Raw genomic sequence first — 19619 nt, 5'->3', positions numbered from 1 at the left:
TAGTTGCCCCATCTGTCTGGATCTGAAATAGATTAGCAACACATATGACCTGTAACTGACAGGGGACACATGCTGTCTGGGAATGTGTTCTTTTAGAACTGCAGCTCATACCTGAACCTGTGCATATGGCTTCACAGTAACCACAGCAGAGATATTAAGTCAAGCGGAATATGGGACAAAAGAAAGAATATATTTAAATTGCTTTAAAATTCAGTGTTTATTCCTAATATAGATTGCAGTGTAATTTAAATATATATATTGTGACGTGTGAGTCCCTGTCTTGCACCCCAAAATACAAGGCTGAGTCTCGGTACTTTAGCAAAACCAGCTTTATTCAGCTTGAAACAGGAACAGCACGGTTATTTATTGTAGCGGGATCTACCACTCTCCTATATACAGACACTTCAGTCAGACAGGGTCGTGGCCAGATTAGTGGCCAAGTAATACTGTGCCCTGCAGTTATAATGTTCCTTGCATCACCCATCGACAGCAGGCGCTTATAGCTTGACTGCGGTCTTTTTGGGTTTGTTTTCGCGGCAAACTGCCACAGCAGTTACCCCGGCAAGTGACAGGCTATCTTCCATAGACACGGCGATCACACTTTGGGACACTCTTCGGCATGTTGTCCCGTTGGGGGGAGCCCCAAAAGAGTTTAGAAACCTTACAATACATACAGTACATACTTACATATACAGATAATTGAAATCTACTGTATATATCAAAGTAATCTCAATCAAATTAAAGTAAAATATATTGCAATAGCTAGCTTTGGGTCATGTAAGAGTTAAATATTAAAGGCTCATGCCTGTACTTTTTTATTCTTCTAAATAACTAGAAAACCTCCACTGTTTATCAGCCCAAGGTTAGGAATGTGAGAAATAATTTAGTGAATATGAAGAAACAATTACTGTAGATGAAGATCACTTCCTGGGCCTTCAAGTTAATATAACGTAATTATACCTAATGAGCATAAGAACATATTGGTGGAGCAAGCAAACAAACAAGATGAGGGAGTTGGGTCTTAGGAGTCAGATTGTAATGAAAAATGTGTAAAGCAAGGTTTGTTTTGTGGTAAGAATTGTAATAAATACGAGGCCCAGACTAAGGGACGCACTTCATTGAACTGAGACGGCTTAGTGCTCTATGCGATGAAGTCTTCTCCTGCCTGCTTATCCTGACACTCCGTGCGCCTCCTTTGAAGTGAACGTTTCCCTCTATGACACAAACGGTCAAAGAGAAGCAACAGAACGTTACAATCGTCTTACAGTTCTGCAGTGCAATCTTTGAATACCGTTTGCCCATTTCTTTTGATACAGAGATGACGCCACCTCTGTGGTGATGGGGCTTCTGGCTGAACTCTGAAACTTTGACAGGTGTTTATACTGACATTTTCCGGTGTGGATTGGGGTCTAACTTAGAATATTCATTGAGCTATTTGCAGGTTCTAATGGTTTGTATAGTTTAGGCTCTTGAAAACTCCACTCAGAGCCGGCCTGACATTTACAATCAGCAGGAGCTTTCCCTGTGGCCTGCTCCCTGGCCTGGCTTGAGATTTAGAGGAACCAATGCAAAAAACTATTGGTGAAATTAATAATTTTAATAATGACTCGAGAGGAGTCAGATGAGGTGGCTCGGGCATCTGATCAGGATGCCTCCTGGACGCCTCCCTGGTGAGGTGTTCCGGGCACGTCTAACCGGGAGGAGGCCCCGGGGAACACCCAGGACACGCTGGAGGGACTATGTCTCTCGGCTGGCCTGGGAACGCCTTGGGATTCTCCCGGAAGAGCTAGTAGAAGTGGCCGGGGAGAGGGAAGTCTGAGCATCTCTGCTCAAGCTGCTGCCCCCGCGACCCGACCTCGGATAAGCGGAAGAGGATGGATGGATGGATGGATGGATGAATAATGTTATTATACAGGAAAACCAGCAGGCGTTATTGCTCTATAGTGGGCACAAATCCTTTCGGTTTAACGTTAGAGGGTTTCTTTTCTGGTTTCTGGTTGGATGGTTTCTGGTTTTTGTTCTAGTCAAGTTTTGACTTTCCGTGTGTCTCGTGCTCGACAGTTAAACAGGAGCGCTAGGATGAGAGGTGCATATGTCTGGTGCTTATGTGATTAAAACTGTGCCAAAACAAACCGTTATGTTTTAGTTGGACTCTCATTGCTAGAAGGAAAGTTAGCTTCATTGGTTTGACTGAGATTTTCTGCGCTCATGTGAGTAGTAAGGTGCAAACAAGAGCAAAAATGGAACTGACATAATGGCGAGAGATCAAAGCAAATGCGTAAAGCAAAATACTCCGTGGACGAAGTTTTGCCTATTATCTCTGAAATGGATTATGACTTGCCGGACTCCGATTTTGATACAAGTGATTGAAAACTAATGTGAGGTTCCGGCTTCAGCTGACTGGTCCCAAGCTAATCGTGTAGCTGACATGCCTAAGGCAATATTCGCCAGGAGGACTGCCACTTAACAATGGTAAGAGGTAGAAACCAGATTGCAATGCACTGCAGCCGTGACCGCTGCTGTGGCTGCCACCCCATCCATACAAAGACAGCCTGGCAGCAAGTCTGCCACACATTCTTGGTAAACTGGCACCCGCTGCATGCAGCAACAGACGCTTTATGTTGATTTCTGTGTGAAACCATTGCTTTTCAGAAACTATGTTTTTGGGAAAAAAATATTCAGCCCTCAAAGAGTTAAAGTTATATATAAAGGATGCTTAAAAGTTTATAATATACTTTGAATTATATTTGGATGCTGTATGGATTTTGGTATTTGTTACGGTGTATTTATTTTTGTTTCAAATTTTAATAAAGTGTAGCGTATGGTCACATTTTTAAAGTTTTTTTTTCCTTTTTTTCTCAGAGTGACTGAATAGGCTAAATGAAATGTTATATTTTATTTTTTTTATTAATAAAACACGTATGTAAGTGGAATGATTTTTGTTTTTAAATGTACCTGTCTTTATTTTATGATAAGTTTGTTAATGAGCGTGTCTCGGTTTTACTTTATTTTAATATTTTTAAAGTTTGTCTCTCACGCTCCGGTAGTTAAACCTTAGCGGTATAATGGGAGACTCAGTAGGCTACAGGAAATGTTTCATAGTTTTTGTCTACTAAGTGCATTCTTTAAAAAGTGCTTGACAGAATTCTGCGGCACTGAGACATTTTTTGAGTCTTTAGTCTATTGAAGAAATTCAAAGTGGTCTTTTTTGACCGACACTTCAGACTTTGTGGCAGAGTATTCAGCATCACCATCCAGACACGGACAGCGGCTCGGCTGTGCTGATTCCAGACTCACAGCTGAAACTGCAAACATAATCTCTGCACTGGGGTTTCCACTGATAACTACTTTTTGTGGTGCAGTGCTTTTTGCCAATTTGTTTTGATATAAATATTATAGAACTATATGGTTTATTTATTTATGAAGTGTTGTTCCACACTTTATCAGAGGTTGTCTTGAAACTCATATTTAAGAGTGAAATGTTTGTGTAAAAGCTGAATCTATTGTCTCCTCAATCATTAAAAATTACAAGACAAAACTGTGTTTGTTGGTTTTTTGAGTCTGTGCCTGTACAATAAAACTGATGAACATTATGTGGCCTGGGTTAGCTTCCCAGTCTGGCCCTGACTCCACTATAGCAGATTGCTTCATTATGGATGAACAATGCACCTGCTTTACTCACTAGAAGTCTAAGATTTTTTTGTTTGATTTTGAATGACCAATGTATGCATGTACAGTATACCAAATATTCAGCTCACAGATCACACTACTGCAGATAAGTTTTTTTCAATTCTGGTTGCAGGACCACTCATGTAGAGCAGACATTACTCAGTCATACACCGCATCCTCTCAAAATGCAAATTCTGCAGCAAACTTCCTTCTATCAGCCAAAAGAGCTGCAAGAAAAACACAAGCACTGCTAAATGGAAGGCAACAGAACCACTTCTCAGTGTATTCGTTTACTGAAAAGAGATCTAGAATGGTGACCTCCATGAGAGACAACATAACTATCAGTGTGGGCTCCTACAGAATGGCCCTGAGCCACTGACTCCTACACCACATCTCTTGTCAAGTCCATCTGAAAGGAAGTCCAACAGAAAGTGCATCAGGTAAGACACCAGAATTTCACAGAAAAGCAAAGACCAAGTAATTAAGGCTTACCAGTAGCTAGAAGCAGAACGTTATAAATGTTCCCATGCGCCCCAATCACTTGATCCACCACAATCTTGCTGTACATCTTCTGGCTAATAAGCAAAGGACTGTCAGATTTAATGGGGAACACACGGTCTTCGATTTCTGGGTGGCTCTTTAGAAGATTCAGCACATCATCTGACAGCAATCTACTGTTTTGTACGCACTGAGAAAGAAAAGAGAAAGCAGGGTTATTGGACATTCTTCTTGAGCTACCCCAAGTGCCATTTTTAAATTTTTATTTTATTTGAGAGAACACAACATATAAAGGGGTGGCACAGTGGTAGTGCTGCTACCTCTCAGTAAGGAGACCTGGGTTCGCTTTCCGGGTCCTCCCTGCATGGAGTTTGCATGTTCTCCCCGTGTCTGCGTGGGTTTCCTCCGGGTGCTCCGGTTTCCTCCCACAGTCCAAAGACATGCAGGTTAGGTAGATTGGCGATTCTAAATTGCCCCTAGTGTGTGCTTGGTGTGTGTGTGTGTGTGTGTGTGTGTACGCCCTGCTGTGGGTTTATTCCTGTGCTGGCTAGGATTGGGTCCAGCAGACCCCCATGACCCTGTGGTAGGATATAGCAGGTTGGATAATGACTGACTGACTGACAACATATAAAGTAACATGCCATTCAGTCAAAGATACACTCATGTGAGCAAATACAGTGGTACAACCACCATGTAAAAAAATTGCATCAAACTAAAAAGAAAACACACCAGCTCCTTCATTTCCCCACAACAGAAAGCTAAAACAAAAAAGGCCAGCCTTAATAAAAGGACAAATGTCTGTTTGTCTGGGTATCTGTGTGTTTGTCCAGTTGCTATGCCTCCATCATTCCATCATTCACAAAACAATTGTTGTAATAAGTGCATTACATTTTTCATTCCAACAGATGGTACATCACAAACATTTATTGTACTGTAAAGCATTTTATTACTACAGATGTTTGTGATGTTTCATCTGTTGGAATAACAAATGCAATGCATTTCATTACTGCATTGATTACAAAATACATTCTAATAGATGGTTCACTGCAACTGTTAACACAGAGGTCTATGCGGATTATTCAGATTTCAATCCATCTTAGACAGGTAGCACGGCTAGTCTGTACAGTAAAATACTGTAATCTCAACACTGGGTTTCTTTACTCACATTGGACTAGATTTCAATGTTCTTGTTATTTAAGAACCTTATTATTTGAAACCATACACAAATGTATCAGAATTTGACCTGAATTAATAATATTAATTTTTTAATATTAAGATTATGCTGCAAACAGGACTCTTTTGACACTTGCACTCTACTAGTGGCTGTGAAAAGTACAAAATGTAGAAGTAACTAAACAGTGAGACAAAGTCAGTGCCTGCGAGGTCAAATTTATCAAAGGGGCTCTAGATTTTCATGGGTGGTGGATGTGTGATTACAATACAAAAAAAGCCCTCATTATTTTCATTTCACAACATGTGAGTGTATAAGCAACATGTTACAGTAATTAAAACTTCATCCTGCAAAACACAATGCCTCAGGATCACACGGCAGAAAGCCAAGCGCAGGCTGCATCAATCAAACTTGTGTATATAGCTTTTGCTTTCCACTTGCCTTTTCAAAATTTTTTGTGAGTTAATTTGTAATTTTGTTCCCTTTGTTGAATGTGCTTTTCTAAGTTGCATTTTGAGTTGCCTTCTCAGTATTTTTGATGCCGTTAGGCAAAACCCGAATGCAGGTACTGGGATACTGAACAGATTGTTATGTGAGAAACTCTTGCCAGGATCATATTAGTCAATATATATTATGATGGTCAGCCTTGGCCATTGCCCAGCCAGGATACCAGCTGGTTGGAAGGACCAGGGGAGAGAGCATCTCGGAGGCACTACCTCCCCTGGGACGCTAGAGGGCAACCCTCTTGGCTGGCTGTGGCACCACGGCACCGCAGGGCACCCTGGGACTTGGAGTTTGATACAGCCCTGCTGGGTTCCATGAGGGCCGCCAGGGGGAGCTGCAGAGCGCTACAGTGGACTTCCACCACACCTGGGAGTGATTCCAGATAATACTGAAGAGCCACCTGGAGCATCCCAGGAGAAGAATATGAGGAGCCGCTTCACTCCATTCATGGCTGTGGATTGTGCTCTGTATTGTGCTGTGCTCGGGGGAGCGAGGAAAGCGCTTTCCTACCTACAGTTTATTAATGGTGTGCTGTGTTGCAATTTGTGTCCTGCCTGACTGTGTCGGGGTCAGGGCGGCTGTATGAACCACAGTGGTCCACAATATATATAATATAAAAAGTTTCACGTCCCTAATGGACTGACAAGAAATTTTTGGCTACTGTATTTGTCAATAACCTTAAATTTTTCACTAATGCATTGATCTCATAATCCAGAGGCCTTCACCAAAAAGAGAATTTGATTGTGGAAAAGGTCTGGGAAAGTCACTGTTACAGAAAAGCCAAGATGGCAACATACCCAATTATAAGGCAATGGTAATGGGGTTTTAGTCTTGCTTGTATTTATGCTCCAAATACAAAAATATACGCAGAAGAATAATTATGAACATTGCTCAGGTGGTTAACACCTTAGATTAGGCAATAACTATAATGCATCTATGGAAGTAGTCACATACTGTCTTCTTTTGGTCTAAATAATTTTTACAAAATATCAATACAGCAGGTATTTACCTCTGTGCAGTATGACATACTAAAATGCCTTCACTTTGGTGGCTTAAATGGGTGATAATATATCCCCTGAAATTGCATACTTCAACAACAGGCTTGTGAATCCTTAATTAATGCTTAGGAAGACCAGAAAAAGCTTTTACTGTATATTCAAAAGTGACTTTACCAGAGCATCATAAGCTCTTAATATGCCACACTGCAGAGTGATGAATGTCCGCTTTGCTGGTGCTTTGTAAGTGTTATTAAACTGCACACTATGCTCACAGCACAGATAACACAACCATTTTATTTTATTTTAAAAATAGTTAAGTATGACAATGTACCAGCAGATCAGAGTACTGTGGCCAGAGTTTACTGGTAAAGCTCAGTCATTTCCTTTTCTTATTCATCTTGTCTTGTATTATCTGCCTGTAATCTCCATGCGTGTCTTATTAGCTTTTCAAGGGTTTCCTTTTGTAAGAGATATTTTAATAAGCTAATGACCATGCTACAGTATATACAGCTGACTTAGAAAGTATGCAGATCCCATTCAGATTCTGCACACTTTATTGTCTTGTAAATTTAATTTTAAATGTGCCATTTGGCCCATCAATCTATACTCAGCAACTCGTAATAAGAAAGTGAAAACGTGTTTTCAGAAAGAATTGCAAATTTAGTAAATATCAAAAACTGAGATCTCTCATTCACACAAGTATTCAGACCTTTAGCTCTGAAACTCCAACCTATGGTTGGGTGCATCCTCTAGCTTTAAGTATCCCTGAGATGTGTCTAAGAGTTCACCTGTGGCATCATTCTGATAGGCACACAGCTGTATTTATAAGGTCCCGCAATTCTCTGGACAAAATCCAACCCATAAAGTCTAAGGAACCTTCTGTAGACCTCCACAATCAAAATGTGCTGAGATATAGATCAGGGCAAGGGCATAAAACCATTTCTAAATCTTGAGTGTTTTCAAGTGCACAGAAGTCTCAATTATTGTGAAATAGAAGACTTTTGGAACCACCGGGACCCTTCCTAGCGGTTGGCCATCCAGCCAAACTGAGCAAAAAGGGAAAGGAAGGCCTTGGTCCAGATGGTGACCAAGAACCCAATGGTCTCTCTAACAGAACTTCCAGAGTCCTTGGTTGAGATGGAAGAAGCACTCCATCAATCAGGTGTCTATGGTAGAGTGGTTAGTCGGAACCCACTCTTGAGTAAAAGCCATATGAGCAGAAGTAAAAGATTCTCTAATCTGATGAGACAAATATTGAACTCTTCAGACAGTAATATTTAGTACTAGCCAACCCGCGGCGTAGCATACGTCACATAATTATGTATTGATGGGTGAACACTTCCTGAAAGACACAGTTGTCCAAATGGGGTGGGTTTGAGGATACGACTATAGGTGAATGAAAAGATGGAACTCTGGAGAGGGCAACATACAATTGTCCATGACTGACATGATTTTTCTTAGATGGTCCTGTCGCATCCACCCTCACACTCGAACCATACACACTGCCTGGTCATGTTACCCGCTCGCAAGAGCAACAGACAGAGACCCGCCCACCAACTCTAAGACCATGGGATACCTCTCGCAAACTGTTTTACACACTGCATGCAGCGATTCACATCCGCGACAAACAAACTGTTTTACACGCTGCATACAGCAATTCACATCTGCGACAAACATGCCTTTTCTTTGATGGTCCTGCCGCATCCACCCTTGTTCTCGAAGCATATACACCGCCTGGTCATGTGCCCACTCGCAAGAGCAACTCACGGAGACCCACCCACCAACTCTAAGACCATGGCGTGTAAAACAGTTTGCAATGGTGGACGTGGTCGTGCGTCGTAACCGAAAAGAATAATGAAAAGTCAACGTGGCTCAGAGGTGCATGTGGAGTGGTGAAGTGTAGCAGAGATGAACGCGAATGACGCCCTGTTTTGTGAGTTGCTGCGTCCGAGTTGGTGGGCGTGGCTCTGCGAGTTGTCGTTGCATCCAACTGTCTTAGAGTTGGTGGGCGTGGCTCCATCCTACGTCCTTCATGGGTGTCTTGCTTGCTTGCTTGCTGCTTAGTGAATTATATATATAGATGAGAATGTGAGAAGACCTAGGCAATTCTGAAGACACACTGAACCATCATGCCATCAGAGGATCACCCAAAATAGACCCCAATGACGAACAGCACCAAGGCTGTGCCATAAAGGTGGTGCATACTTTTAAAGAACTCCTCAGCTGGATTAAGAAGGAAGGGCCCTTAAATTTACTTTGACTGCTGTCGGTTTTCTTCTATTTAAGACTTAAATTATCTGATGCCTTTTTCTCTGCCAATAAACATAATTCTTAATTGAATGAAAGTTTGAATATCATCATACTGAAACTTGCCTTGTTTATTGATATAATCTGCTCCAGTGATGAATGTGACAGCAAGCAATGTTTGTTCGCGTGATTCATAATTTGTATTGAGCTTTCAAAAGTAGCAATCAGGAAACTAAAGGATAAAGATAACCTTGCAGGAGACCCTCTTTTACAGTAATTGTATGGCCCTTTCAGGGGTTACAATGATGGAGCTGAAACACATAGACGTACCCCTGGCCCCTGCTAAGTTTCTGAAGCTGAGGTAGCCAGCCTCGGTCATTGATTTATGCAGCCTTTTCAAAGGTAACAGTTGTGGGAGCAGAGCACCACATCCATGCATCCCAGCAGGAGTGCAGCTCTTGAAACGGCTTTTGGGCTTTGCTAAGGTGCATTGAAAATGTAACCCTTTCAGGAGTGCGATTCGGGCATCCCGACAGGACTGCAGAACAACTTCAGGCCCTTGCTAAGGTATTGAGGTAGCCAGCCTTGACCACTGTGATGAGTGAATGTAAAAGTGAATGTAAATAGGTGAGTATTGTGGAGTGTACTAATAATTCAGGCATTTCCAGTTTTAGCTCTTCATCCAAAATAAAACAAACTTTAGAGATTAAAGTACCTTGCGTGAACAATTTTACACAATGAAACACTTTCAGTTAAGCACATTAGCAGAACTACTTTAGCAGTTTTAGGAAAATACTGACACATCTAATAAAATATGAGTGAATGAAAACTACAAAGTAAGAGGTCTTACAGATCCAGGTCTTTGAGAAGGAATGGGTCCATCGTAGCCTTTAAATTTTGAAGTTTGAAAGATTTTTTCAATTTGACCCACTGAATAAACACACACAGCTGTGGAATTCCTGTTGGTTAAAAAGACAAAGCTGTTTAGTTTCCTACTGTATTAAAAGTAAAGCAGGGCCATCTTAACAACATCATAGGCCCCGGGGCAAATTAGTGCACTGGGAACCCTGTTTTGACAGCAAAACAGAAACATACATAGGCATCAGAAACATTGTGGACCCCTATGCTTCTGGGGCCCCCAGCCAGTGCCCATTATGGTCATATATTAAGACTGCCCTGGGTAGAGAGACCACCACCACAGGATGTGTGGAATGTGATTCACATTGTATTCATCATCAGAGCCACCTACTCAGCTCTTGTTCCTTTAGGTTTATGCCAGCACAGTCTGCACAACTGCACATGGGGAAAAATGCACATTCTGGAGTATCTCATAATAAACATGACATGTTTGTTTTATTCAGGTACTGTATATGACACATCTCTAATCATTTGTCAGGCATGTCACATTTTCTAACACCATACCAACTATCACCCCAAAAGCATGTCTTTAGACTATGGAAACCCTGGAAAACTCACAGAGAACATGCAAATTCCACAGTGAAGACAAAAATGCGAGACATGTGAGAAGTCAAATAACAAAGGGGTCTGTGCAGCCACCAGCTGGGCAAACAAGAGGAAGTATGGTGTGGAAGGAGTACAAGAGGAAGTGAAATGATGAAAGATGTGTTATGTGTCATGAGGAAGCGTGATGTTCAGGGTTGGCAGCAGAGCATGGGTTTCGTCTATCTGATGATTCAATTTCTTTGCAATGCATTTCTCTGCCAGTTGTTGAAGCTCACTGCTGAGTCAGACAGCCATCATATCCAAGTGAGCACACCTTGGCTGGCTGTCTCAAGTGCAGCATAACACTGAGGGCAACACTGAATTTGAGCCTTTCCTGCCTTTAATTTTTTTTCACTGAATGGATATCTAACATACATTTGTCTAAAAAGATTAGTATCCTCACCAGCTGCTGGAGAAGAGACCATACACTTTGGAGTCTCTCCACTTATCAGCTTCAACCACAAAGACGTCATGCAGTCTGTTGAAGTAAATGGAGTCTGATGGAATTCCACACATAAGCCGGGCCTTCAGAAATGATGACCAAATGTTCTGTAAGACAGTTTCGGAACCCCCTTCATCATTCTAGAGAATACAAAAAAAAAGATCTATTGAGGAAACGCCAGAATAAAACAAGATGAACACACAACAAAACGTTACATTTGTGCCATGTGACATATTGACGCTTTTATTGATACAGAAGGTTACTTGTTACTTTGAGGAATTGTTTAATGTTGTGGCAGTGTGGGCAGCAAGTAGGAATACAACATCCAGGAACCAGTAACATTTAAGAGCCAGCGCAGGCCCAAAAAGGTAAAGCCAGACAGTCACAGTGTCAGCCAAAAGCACACAGCAGGAATGAATGCCCTTGTGGCACCAACTATTACTCAACTATGGAAAGGAAACATTTCTGAAAGAACATGGATAGGGCTGCCAACCGTCCTCATTTTCCCAGACATGTCCTCATTTCTAACACGCCATGGACTGTACAGGAAGAATTTATAAAATTTTGAAAATGTCCAGAATTTTAGCTTCTAATATTTGAAAATTTCCATATCATCATCATTGGTAAAAATTGAAAGCTGTACACCAATCAGCATTTGCGGAAGTAGTGCACACACTTTTTTCCTAGAATCTTCAGTTCTATTCCGGTAGATATTGATGAGAATAGTTAATGTCTGTCCAACTTGGCTTTTTCACTTCATCTTTTGAATTCAGCTTTATCTTCTTGGCGAGTAGACAGTTCATAATAAATGTTGTTCCTTTCCTTAGTTATTTGTAATCCAAATTCACTGTAACTAAGTGAATTTATTCAAAATCGAAATCACAATTTCACGTTTTCTATGCGAGATCTTATTTTCGATTCTTCTTTCAGCAGCTTAGTTAAACAAGAAATTTCATACATCCAGGTACAGATCATCATATTTAAATGGAAGTAAGTATTGCTTTGAAATATTTTAAAGGAATATATTGTTATTACCACCTGTTGTTCCAACATGGATTAATAATTGTAAGTGAATGAATCGATTATTAGTTTCACTTAATTAAAAAATAAAAATCACACATTTATTCTGTCATATAAATGCAGTATCTTTTTAGTTATCAGTTGATCAAGTAATAAGTCACTTCTTCAAGTAATCTGTTAATATTTTCATAAATCTTTCTTTTACATAAATTCAGGAATACCCATTATGCCAAAAAGAAAGTGCGAGTTCACAGACTACCTGAACGGCAAATCTCCTTGTTTTCGAAAGGGCAGAACAGATTCAACTGAGGGGCTAATGCTCCTAAGATTCAATTTTATTAGTATGCTATGTAAAGATTTCTATTCATATTTTTCCAAAAACCCAGATTTACTGAGAAAAATAGCTTCAGTGGAAAAATATAAAACAAAGTAAATAAATGCAAATACACTAAATTGAAAAGCGTGAAATTATTTTTATTTTACTAGAAGAGAATTTACCATGTGAATCGTTTTTTACAGGTTTATGACAGTTAAAACTATTCAAATAAGAATGATTAATTTAAGAGGCCTGACATATTCAAAATATTGAATGGGTAATTAGTTTGCCAGTGACTATGATTGTGGCCTTCATATCATAATTATAGTGATAAACTGCTACTAAATGTTTGTATCATTTCAAAAAACCGTAAGACAGTATAAAGGCGTATTATGGCATCATAGGGAAAGGCGACCTCAAAAGTTCTCATTTTTTGAACCAAATGTCAAGAAAGAGAATTGGCAGCCCTAAACATGGAGGAATTTATGCTGAATTATTATGGGACATAGTACAGTTACATCATAACTGAAAGAACAAAGGTAAGTGATTTAAGACAAAATTCCAGGGCTTGGAGTTAACTGTCATTATGTATTGTGGTGGACGGCTGGGGCTCATGCCCAGTCGGGACGCCTGGAGGATGGAAGGTCCAGGAGAGGAGCAGTACCTCCCCCGGAACATGAGAAGGCAGCCACCCTGGTGGGTGTTGGGGCCACGGGAGCAGAGCTTGGAAGCTCAACCTTGTGGGGGCCCGTGGCTACCGCCAGGGGGCACAAGGACATTGGCTAAGCCCTGGACTGCAGCACTTCCACCACACCAGAAAGTGCTACAGGAAGGTCATCAGGGAGCACCTGGAACATTATAAAAGAGACTGCCTCACTCCATTCAGGGAGTCGGGAGGGAGAGGATGGAGCTTGTGAGTGGAGGAGTGATGGAGCTTGTGAGTGGAGGAGTGAGGGTAGCAGAGAAGAAGGATAGAAAGGAGAAGAAAAGGACCGTGAGCAATAGTGCTGGTGGGTTGTGCACTGTGTGTGCTATGCAAAGGACTGTACATTGTGAGAAAATAATAAAAGTGTGTGTTTGGACTTGCGTGTGTCTTGGTGTCTGTCTGTACAGTATATCCACAGTATATAAATTAAAAATTCTCAATCTGTCTTTTCTGTTACTTTATCATAATGTGGCAGGATCCAATCCAGTAAGAAGTGCCAGTAAGTCAGGATTCACTCAAGCACAAGCACATGGTTGCTGGGCCAATTTAAAGCTGCTAACTAACTTGAAGTAAGTGCCTTTACAAACCACTGTAATAATTGAAATTGTAAATAAACTTTAGTATCAACAGTCAAATTCCAAATTATACAAATGCTTAATTGGGCTCCAGCTGTGTTCAGCCACATTCAGAATACAATCAGCAGTACCCAGAAGTCTCCCATTGCTAGGCAGCATCAGGACACATCTGGCACAGAATCCGTTTATAAAAATGTGTTGATGCAATTGTATTGTTTATTGGTAAGATTTGACAGTGAGGGTAAAAAAATTAATATGTTAACCATAAAATGATGGGTCCTACATACTAACAGGAGAAAAAGAGTGTAACTCATCATGGTATCAACAGGTTCATGCTTTGTTCCTAAGGAATATGCAGCCCGATGTGAGTGCCTGCCCAAACAACTAGTTTCTACAGAGAATTAAAATCACTAAATAGTTAAAAATTAAGCTAAAAGAAAAAGAATACAGCACAAATAATGGGCTAACAAAGACTTTAAAAATGTAAAACACAAAAAACACCACAAAAACACATCTATTAGTTCTAGACAGAAATAAACCTCAGTCTTCGTGATCAGAAATGCTAACGGTTGTTCTATGAGTTCATATTGCGTACAGAGGAAAAACTTTAGTTTAGTTCCTAATGTGGAATTAGCCAAATTAATTAACCTTTGGTATTGATGATTAGAATGGATTAGTATTGGATAAGCTACTTGTACAGAATTTAAACGTATGGATCAATGCATTCTCAATCAAGTTAAAGTAACAGGTGATGTACTAGCTAGCTTGAGGATATATACGAATTAATTACTAAAGGCTTGTTTGCTTGCTGATTAGGATACTAGCATGAGGTGATGATAAGTCAAGGACAGTGTGTAATATAAGACACTCAACACTTAAGTAGCAGGTTGCTGTACTGTGTTAGCCGTTATGGATGCATTGAGAAGTCAAGCAAAATGACACCTTTTATTGGCTAACTAGAAAGACTACAATATGCAAGCTTTCGAGGCAACTCAGGCCCCTTCTTGATTACATCTTGCCTGTAGAAAGGGTCTGAGTTACCTCGAAAGCTTACATACTGTAATATTTTTAGTTTTCCAATAAAAGGTGTCATTTTGCTTGACTTCTCATTGAAGAACACTTAAGAAAACTTTATCTCATGTGCGGGTCCTCCTTATCTTGACCCTAATGGTGAGAATTGATCAGTAAATAAGTTTCAGACACCTGCACAGGGTATGAAGCAATTATGGCCAGTTTCGATCAGGTGATGAACATTAGGTAATGGTGGGAAGAGAGGTGGCCATAACCTTTTGGAGAACCACCCACATGATACACAGAACATAGCAAATGAATAAGAAAGAAATTAATAAGACATCTGAATCCAGGCCAAGAGGTGGAACCCAGACTGAAACATGACAATTGTCTACTGCATTGCCCACTCCCATGCCCCCATTTGCTATCTACACATTACGCAACCACAATGATTACTTTGGTGATATCATGATGACACAGCCGTCTACAAAACCTGAAGACAATAGGAGTTGGCCAGGGAAACAAAGCAGCAATAAAACAAAATGAGAAAAAGGAAAGAAGTGCTTAACTTGACAAGTGGTGCCATCTTTGGGTTACAAAGCATTTTGGTAAACCTCTGTGGTAATGGATGTAGAGGGCAGGGATGGGTTTAAAATGTTCTAACAGATGATAAATATCCATCCATCCATCCATTTGCCATCTTTGGGTTACAAAGCATTTTGGTAAACCTCTGTGGTAATGGATGTAGAGGGCAGAGATGGGTTTAAAATGTTCTAACAGATGATAAATATCCATCCATCCATCCATTTTCCATCCCGCTGAATCCGAACACAGGGTCACGGGAGTCTGTTGGAGCCAATCCCAGCCAAAACAGGGCACAAGGCAGTAACCAATCCTGGGCAGGGTGCCAACCCACATGATAAATATCCTGTTATTAAAAAGTTTAAGGCACAGCTATACTCAGGAATGTGTGTGTAGGTGAGAGAGGAAAGCCACTCCTTAGAAAAAGTCACATTGAGTCACCTTTGAGGTGTGCAAATAAAGCAACACTACGGAAGGATGTAAAGAAAGCAGAAAAGAGGCAGAAAATGTAACTTCCAACAAGGAGATGACCCAAAGTTCACATCCCAAACCACAAGGATAAGTGGGGTGGCTAAAGAGCAGAAGGTCATCATCTTAAGTGGCTCAATCCTCAATACCCTGGTCAAAATTAAACTGATCGTCTGGAGAATGGCATCAGCACTGGAGCTCATCTATACTGCAGTCAGGGTGTGACTTACAGAAGTTTAAACGGTTCTGTAAAAGCAATTGCTAACCATCAGCCGCACTCGATGTGCTATATTGATATAGATCTACCCACCCGGAATTACTGTATGGTGGAAATTCAAGTAAAATGTGCTTCAACCAGAACTGTGGTCACTGATCACCCCAAAGTTCTGTTTTCTCTATTTTTATTAAGGTAACCCCAGCAAAAATCTATGAGGCATACAAATTCTAACTTGTTTTTTAGGTAGTATTGTAGAATGTTGTCTTTTCTCAAGTGCTCTACAGCAGTGTTATTGAGCATATAGCATATCTATCTTTCCACACAGTTTTCTACATTGCTCACAGAGGAGTACTTCTGACCCATAAAGACACCTTTGTACACTTTTTCACTTCTGCATTGTGTCAGATATTTGTTTATAGCATATCATATCACCGGCATGATGGCTCAGTGGCATAAACTAAAGTTTGAGGTTAGCTGTCATTAGCACCTAAAAAAGGAAAGGCGTTCTGCTGAACTTTAGCTGCTGGCCATGACAGATAAATTAATGATGATATGTGGTGTAGTTTTCTACAGTCCCTATTTCTAAATCTGTTAGAGAGAAAACTGAATTGGAGCCCTATGTCGAGCCTGCTCTAAAAACAACACGACTGATAAAACAAAAAGCAAACAATAACAATTAGGAACAATAACAAAGTGAAAAACAAAAATGATAATATATGCACAACAACAAACAAATGAGCAAGATGCTCAAAGCAAGTAAAAAAACACCATGGTGACTGTGTTAACCATCATACAGATCAATTAGAAGCCAACGGACCATCTTGATAATCTCCATTCCCTTTCAGAAGTTAACTACTGTAACATAACATGTCAATGATGAGTGCAGAGAACAATCTGGTGAATATTTGTTACTACCCCGACAATTTTAGGCAATACACATAGAAGTGAGGTTGATCTGGACTATGACTGCCAGCAGGACAAGGCTGTAACTGGACATGTGCCCTGCCATTCAAGGCTATCACAATGTAAATGATACCATACTAGTAATAGCAAGGCAGGCCAGGTCATAAAGCTAACGTGGAGGTATGTGAACTGGCATGGGGGCTCTGTTTTGAAGTGTACAGAATTGCATGAAAGGGCTGCACTTGGGGGCACCAGCATCATAAAAATGTGACCTGGACAGAGGCGGCTTATGCTCCCTATGGTGCTTAAGGGGAATGCTGTGTGCAGTTGCTGGAGAAGCCCAATTCTCATTGGATAGAATTAGAAAAGTCAAAGAACGGCATACTACCCCACTAGGAAGCATTTGGCACCATGCTCCTCTTTAATAAGAGCAAGCAACATGGCTATTGCCTTGGAGAAGTGCCCTATATGGCTTACAGAATTTTCAGATCTTCAGAAATAACAAAGGGCCAAATGGAGGAAGTTTTAGCCTGGTATCTCTTCAGAAAGGCAAGCTTTTAAAACCACATTTGGGTCAGAAGCAGTGCTTGAAGTGGGCCTGTACTTTGTCGTAGCACTTCCCATTTCTGCACTTAAGAGTACTGGCACTTATTGTGTGCCCCATTATCAACCCATATTTAGAAAGGCAATCTGTAATTTCACAGAGCTTTCACAATTCCAAGAGGGAAATTCTCTGAAATCATTTCAAATTGTTTCAGCCAAAACAATTATTAATCTCCAGGCTTTTCTTAATTTCAACCACTAGGTTGAAGACCTTGGAACCAAGATGACAGTTGGGGAACAAGCATTCCGACTATCAGAAAGATAAGAACCCTGAAAATATCGAATAAGACAGATGATAAAGGACAAGTTTGCTGCTTGAGGTACAATTTGGTAACATGTATAGGTGGAAAGCCCAATGCACAGATAATCAGAACATAATGCCTCAGTGGAAGGAGGCAGAAGTTTTTATGGAGGGGACCAGAAGATGAGACATAATCTTTAAACTGGCCAATATCTATTGTTGAAATATCTAAACCAAAAAAATAATCAGAAATTGTCATTGAAAAGTCATGGCTAAAAATCAGTACACTAAAGTAAAACTAAAGAAATGCACTTTCTGACTGTAAGAGTTTAATGCAATCTCCAATGACCATGAAGTGCATCATGCAGACCTTTAAACTGTCACACTGAAGATATCACATAGAGTGCATTTTCTGTGATTCTTGGGTAACAAAACCATAGCATCAGTAAACAAAACGAACCACAAATGGTGGCAGCACCCATAAAAAATAATAATGGCATCACAGTTAATGTATTAAACATTTTTAACGTTCCTAAATACACTTCAAATAACTTGTAAGTAAGAAAATTGAATTCTACACATATCCAAACCCTCAAAATGAAGAACTATGACCAAAAATGACAGAGGAGACCGTCTGAAAAGAATTAAACATAAACTTATCATAACAGAGGAACTGTGAACCTTTTTTTGGAACTCCCAGAGAAGCTATAAGAGTTTGTCTCTGTTTCTATTAGTTTGACTTTCCCTTTGATAATCTGCTTTTGATATAATGCATTTAATAAAATTTTGATTATCTGCTTTTGATATAATGTATTTAGTAAAATTCTGTTAAAAAGTATGTTTTTGCCATTATGCTGGTTTGAATGTCTCCTCTTATTTACCATCACAGCAGAAGGAACAACTTGTCAATAAGGAAGAGCAGCAAAAACACTGCATAGCACTAAGCATGTACAAATGCAAAGTAAAATAAGGACCACAGTAAAAATTATGTTCAATGACCATGGAATTTCACAAGCCCTGCCTCCTAGCTCCTGAAGTCTGGATTAAATCCCAGCTTAGTCAGAGTCATGCATGTTCTCCATGTGTCTACATGCGTTTTCTTCAGGCCTGGTTTATAAATAACAGTGGGAGGTCGAGTGTTTAGTTACAGGGCCCTGAAGCTGTGGAGTGGTCTGCATGCCTCTATAAGAGATGCACCTTCAGTCTCAGTTTATAAATTAGGCTGAAGACTCACTACTTCAGTTTAGTATACCCAGACTAGAGCTGCTGATAAGCTGTGTGTTGCATCTCTGTTGTTAGTCATTAGTACTAAAATAAAAGTAACAACATATTTATAAACTGTCAGTAACCCTCACGCTATTCTGTTTCTCTTTTTGGTACTCACATATAGCACATGGTGCCACTGCTCTTCTGCTAAGTTGTTTGCCAGCCTATGAAAAAGTCATCTCAGATAAATGGATCACTGGAATCATCGGGCAGAAAGGTCCTTTCATCAGACTGGCTGGCCCAGCACTGACTCAGCTTTAGAATGGCCAGTAGCATGGAGGCAGCTTGTTGGCCAAGGTCTCCAGAGCTCTTCTGTGTCTGGCTTGTCTCTGACTCCTCTTCTACAATCTGACTGTGGTTCCATAATTAACTGATGAACAGGTAATTGTTGTTTTTCATTTATGTTAATTACTTTCTACTTTGTTTTTGATATATTTGAACAAATTTGCATCCTTATATGTGATACTTTTGTCTTTAGTGAGCGGTATAATCTATTCTTGCACTTGGCCTTGTAGTTTGCACTACTGTATTGTATTCCTGAGGTGGCCATGACAGATTGGCCATCTAGCTCTGTGAAGAGGATTACTTGTGTTCTGCTTTTGTGTATCGTATTTACTCCATTTTTTGACACCCAGTGCACGCCTAACCAAGATTTTTTCTAAGTTTTTTTCCTTACAAG

General features: G+C 40.3%; 1 protein-coding gene across 1 annotated transcript in view; it reads right to left on the bottom strand.

The window, feature by feature from the left end:
- sema7a (semaphorin 7A) overlaps positions 1-19619 on the bottom strand; it is a 65662-nt gene that overhangs the window by 11859 nt on the left and 34184 nt on the right. Inside the window, exons 8-10 of the mRNA XM_028823764.2 lie at positions 10994-11172; positions 9938-10046; positions 4162-4357 (exon numbers count right to left, since the gene is read on the bottom strand). Coding sequence (XP_028679597.1) covers positions 4162-4357; positions 9938-10046; positions 10994-11172 — 484 coding nt within the window. The remainder of the gene's footprint in view (positions 1-4161; positions 4358-9937; positions 10047-10993; positions 11173-19619) is intronic.

Source organism: Erpetoichthys calabaricus, chromosome 17, assembly GCF_900747795.2.
Source record: "Erpetoichthys calabaricus chromosome 17, fErpCal1.3, whole genome shotgun sequence".
Classification (NCBI taxonomy): Eukaryota; Metazoa; Chordata; class Cladistia; order Polypteriformes; family Polypteridae; genus Erpetoichthys; species Erpetoichthys calabaricus.
Note: the sequence above shows the minus strand (reverse complement) of the source record. Positions and strands in the feature narration are given on the sequence as shown.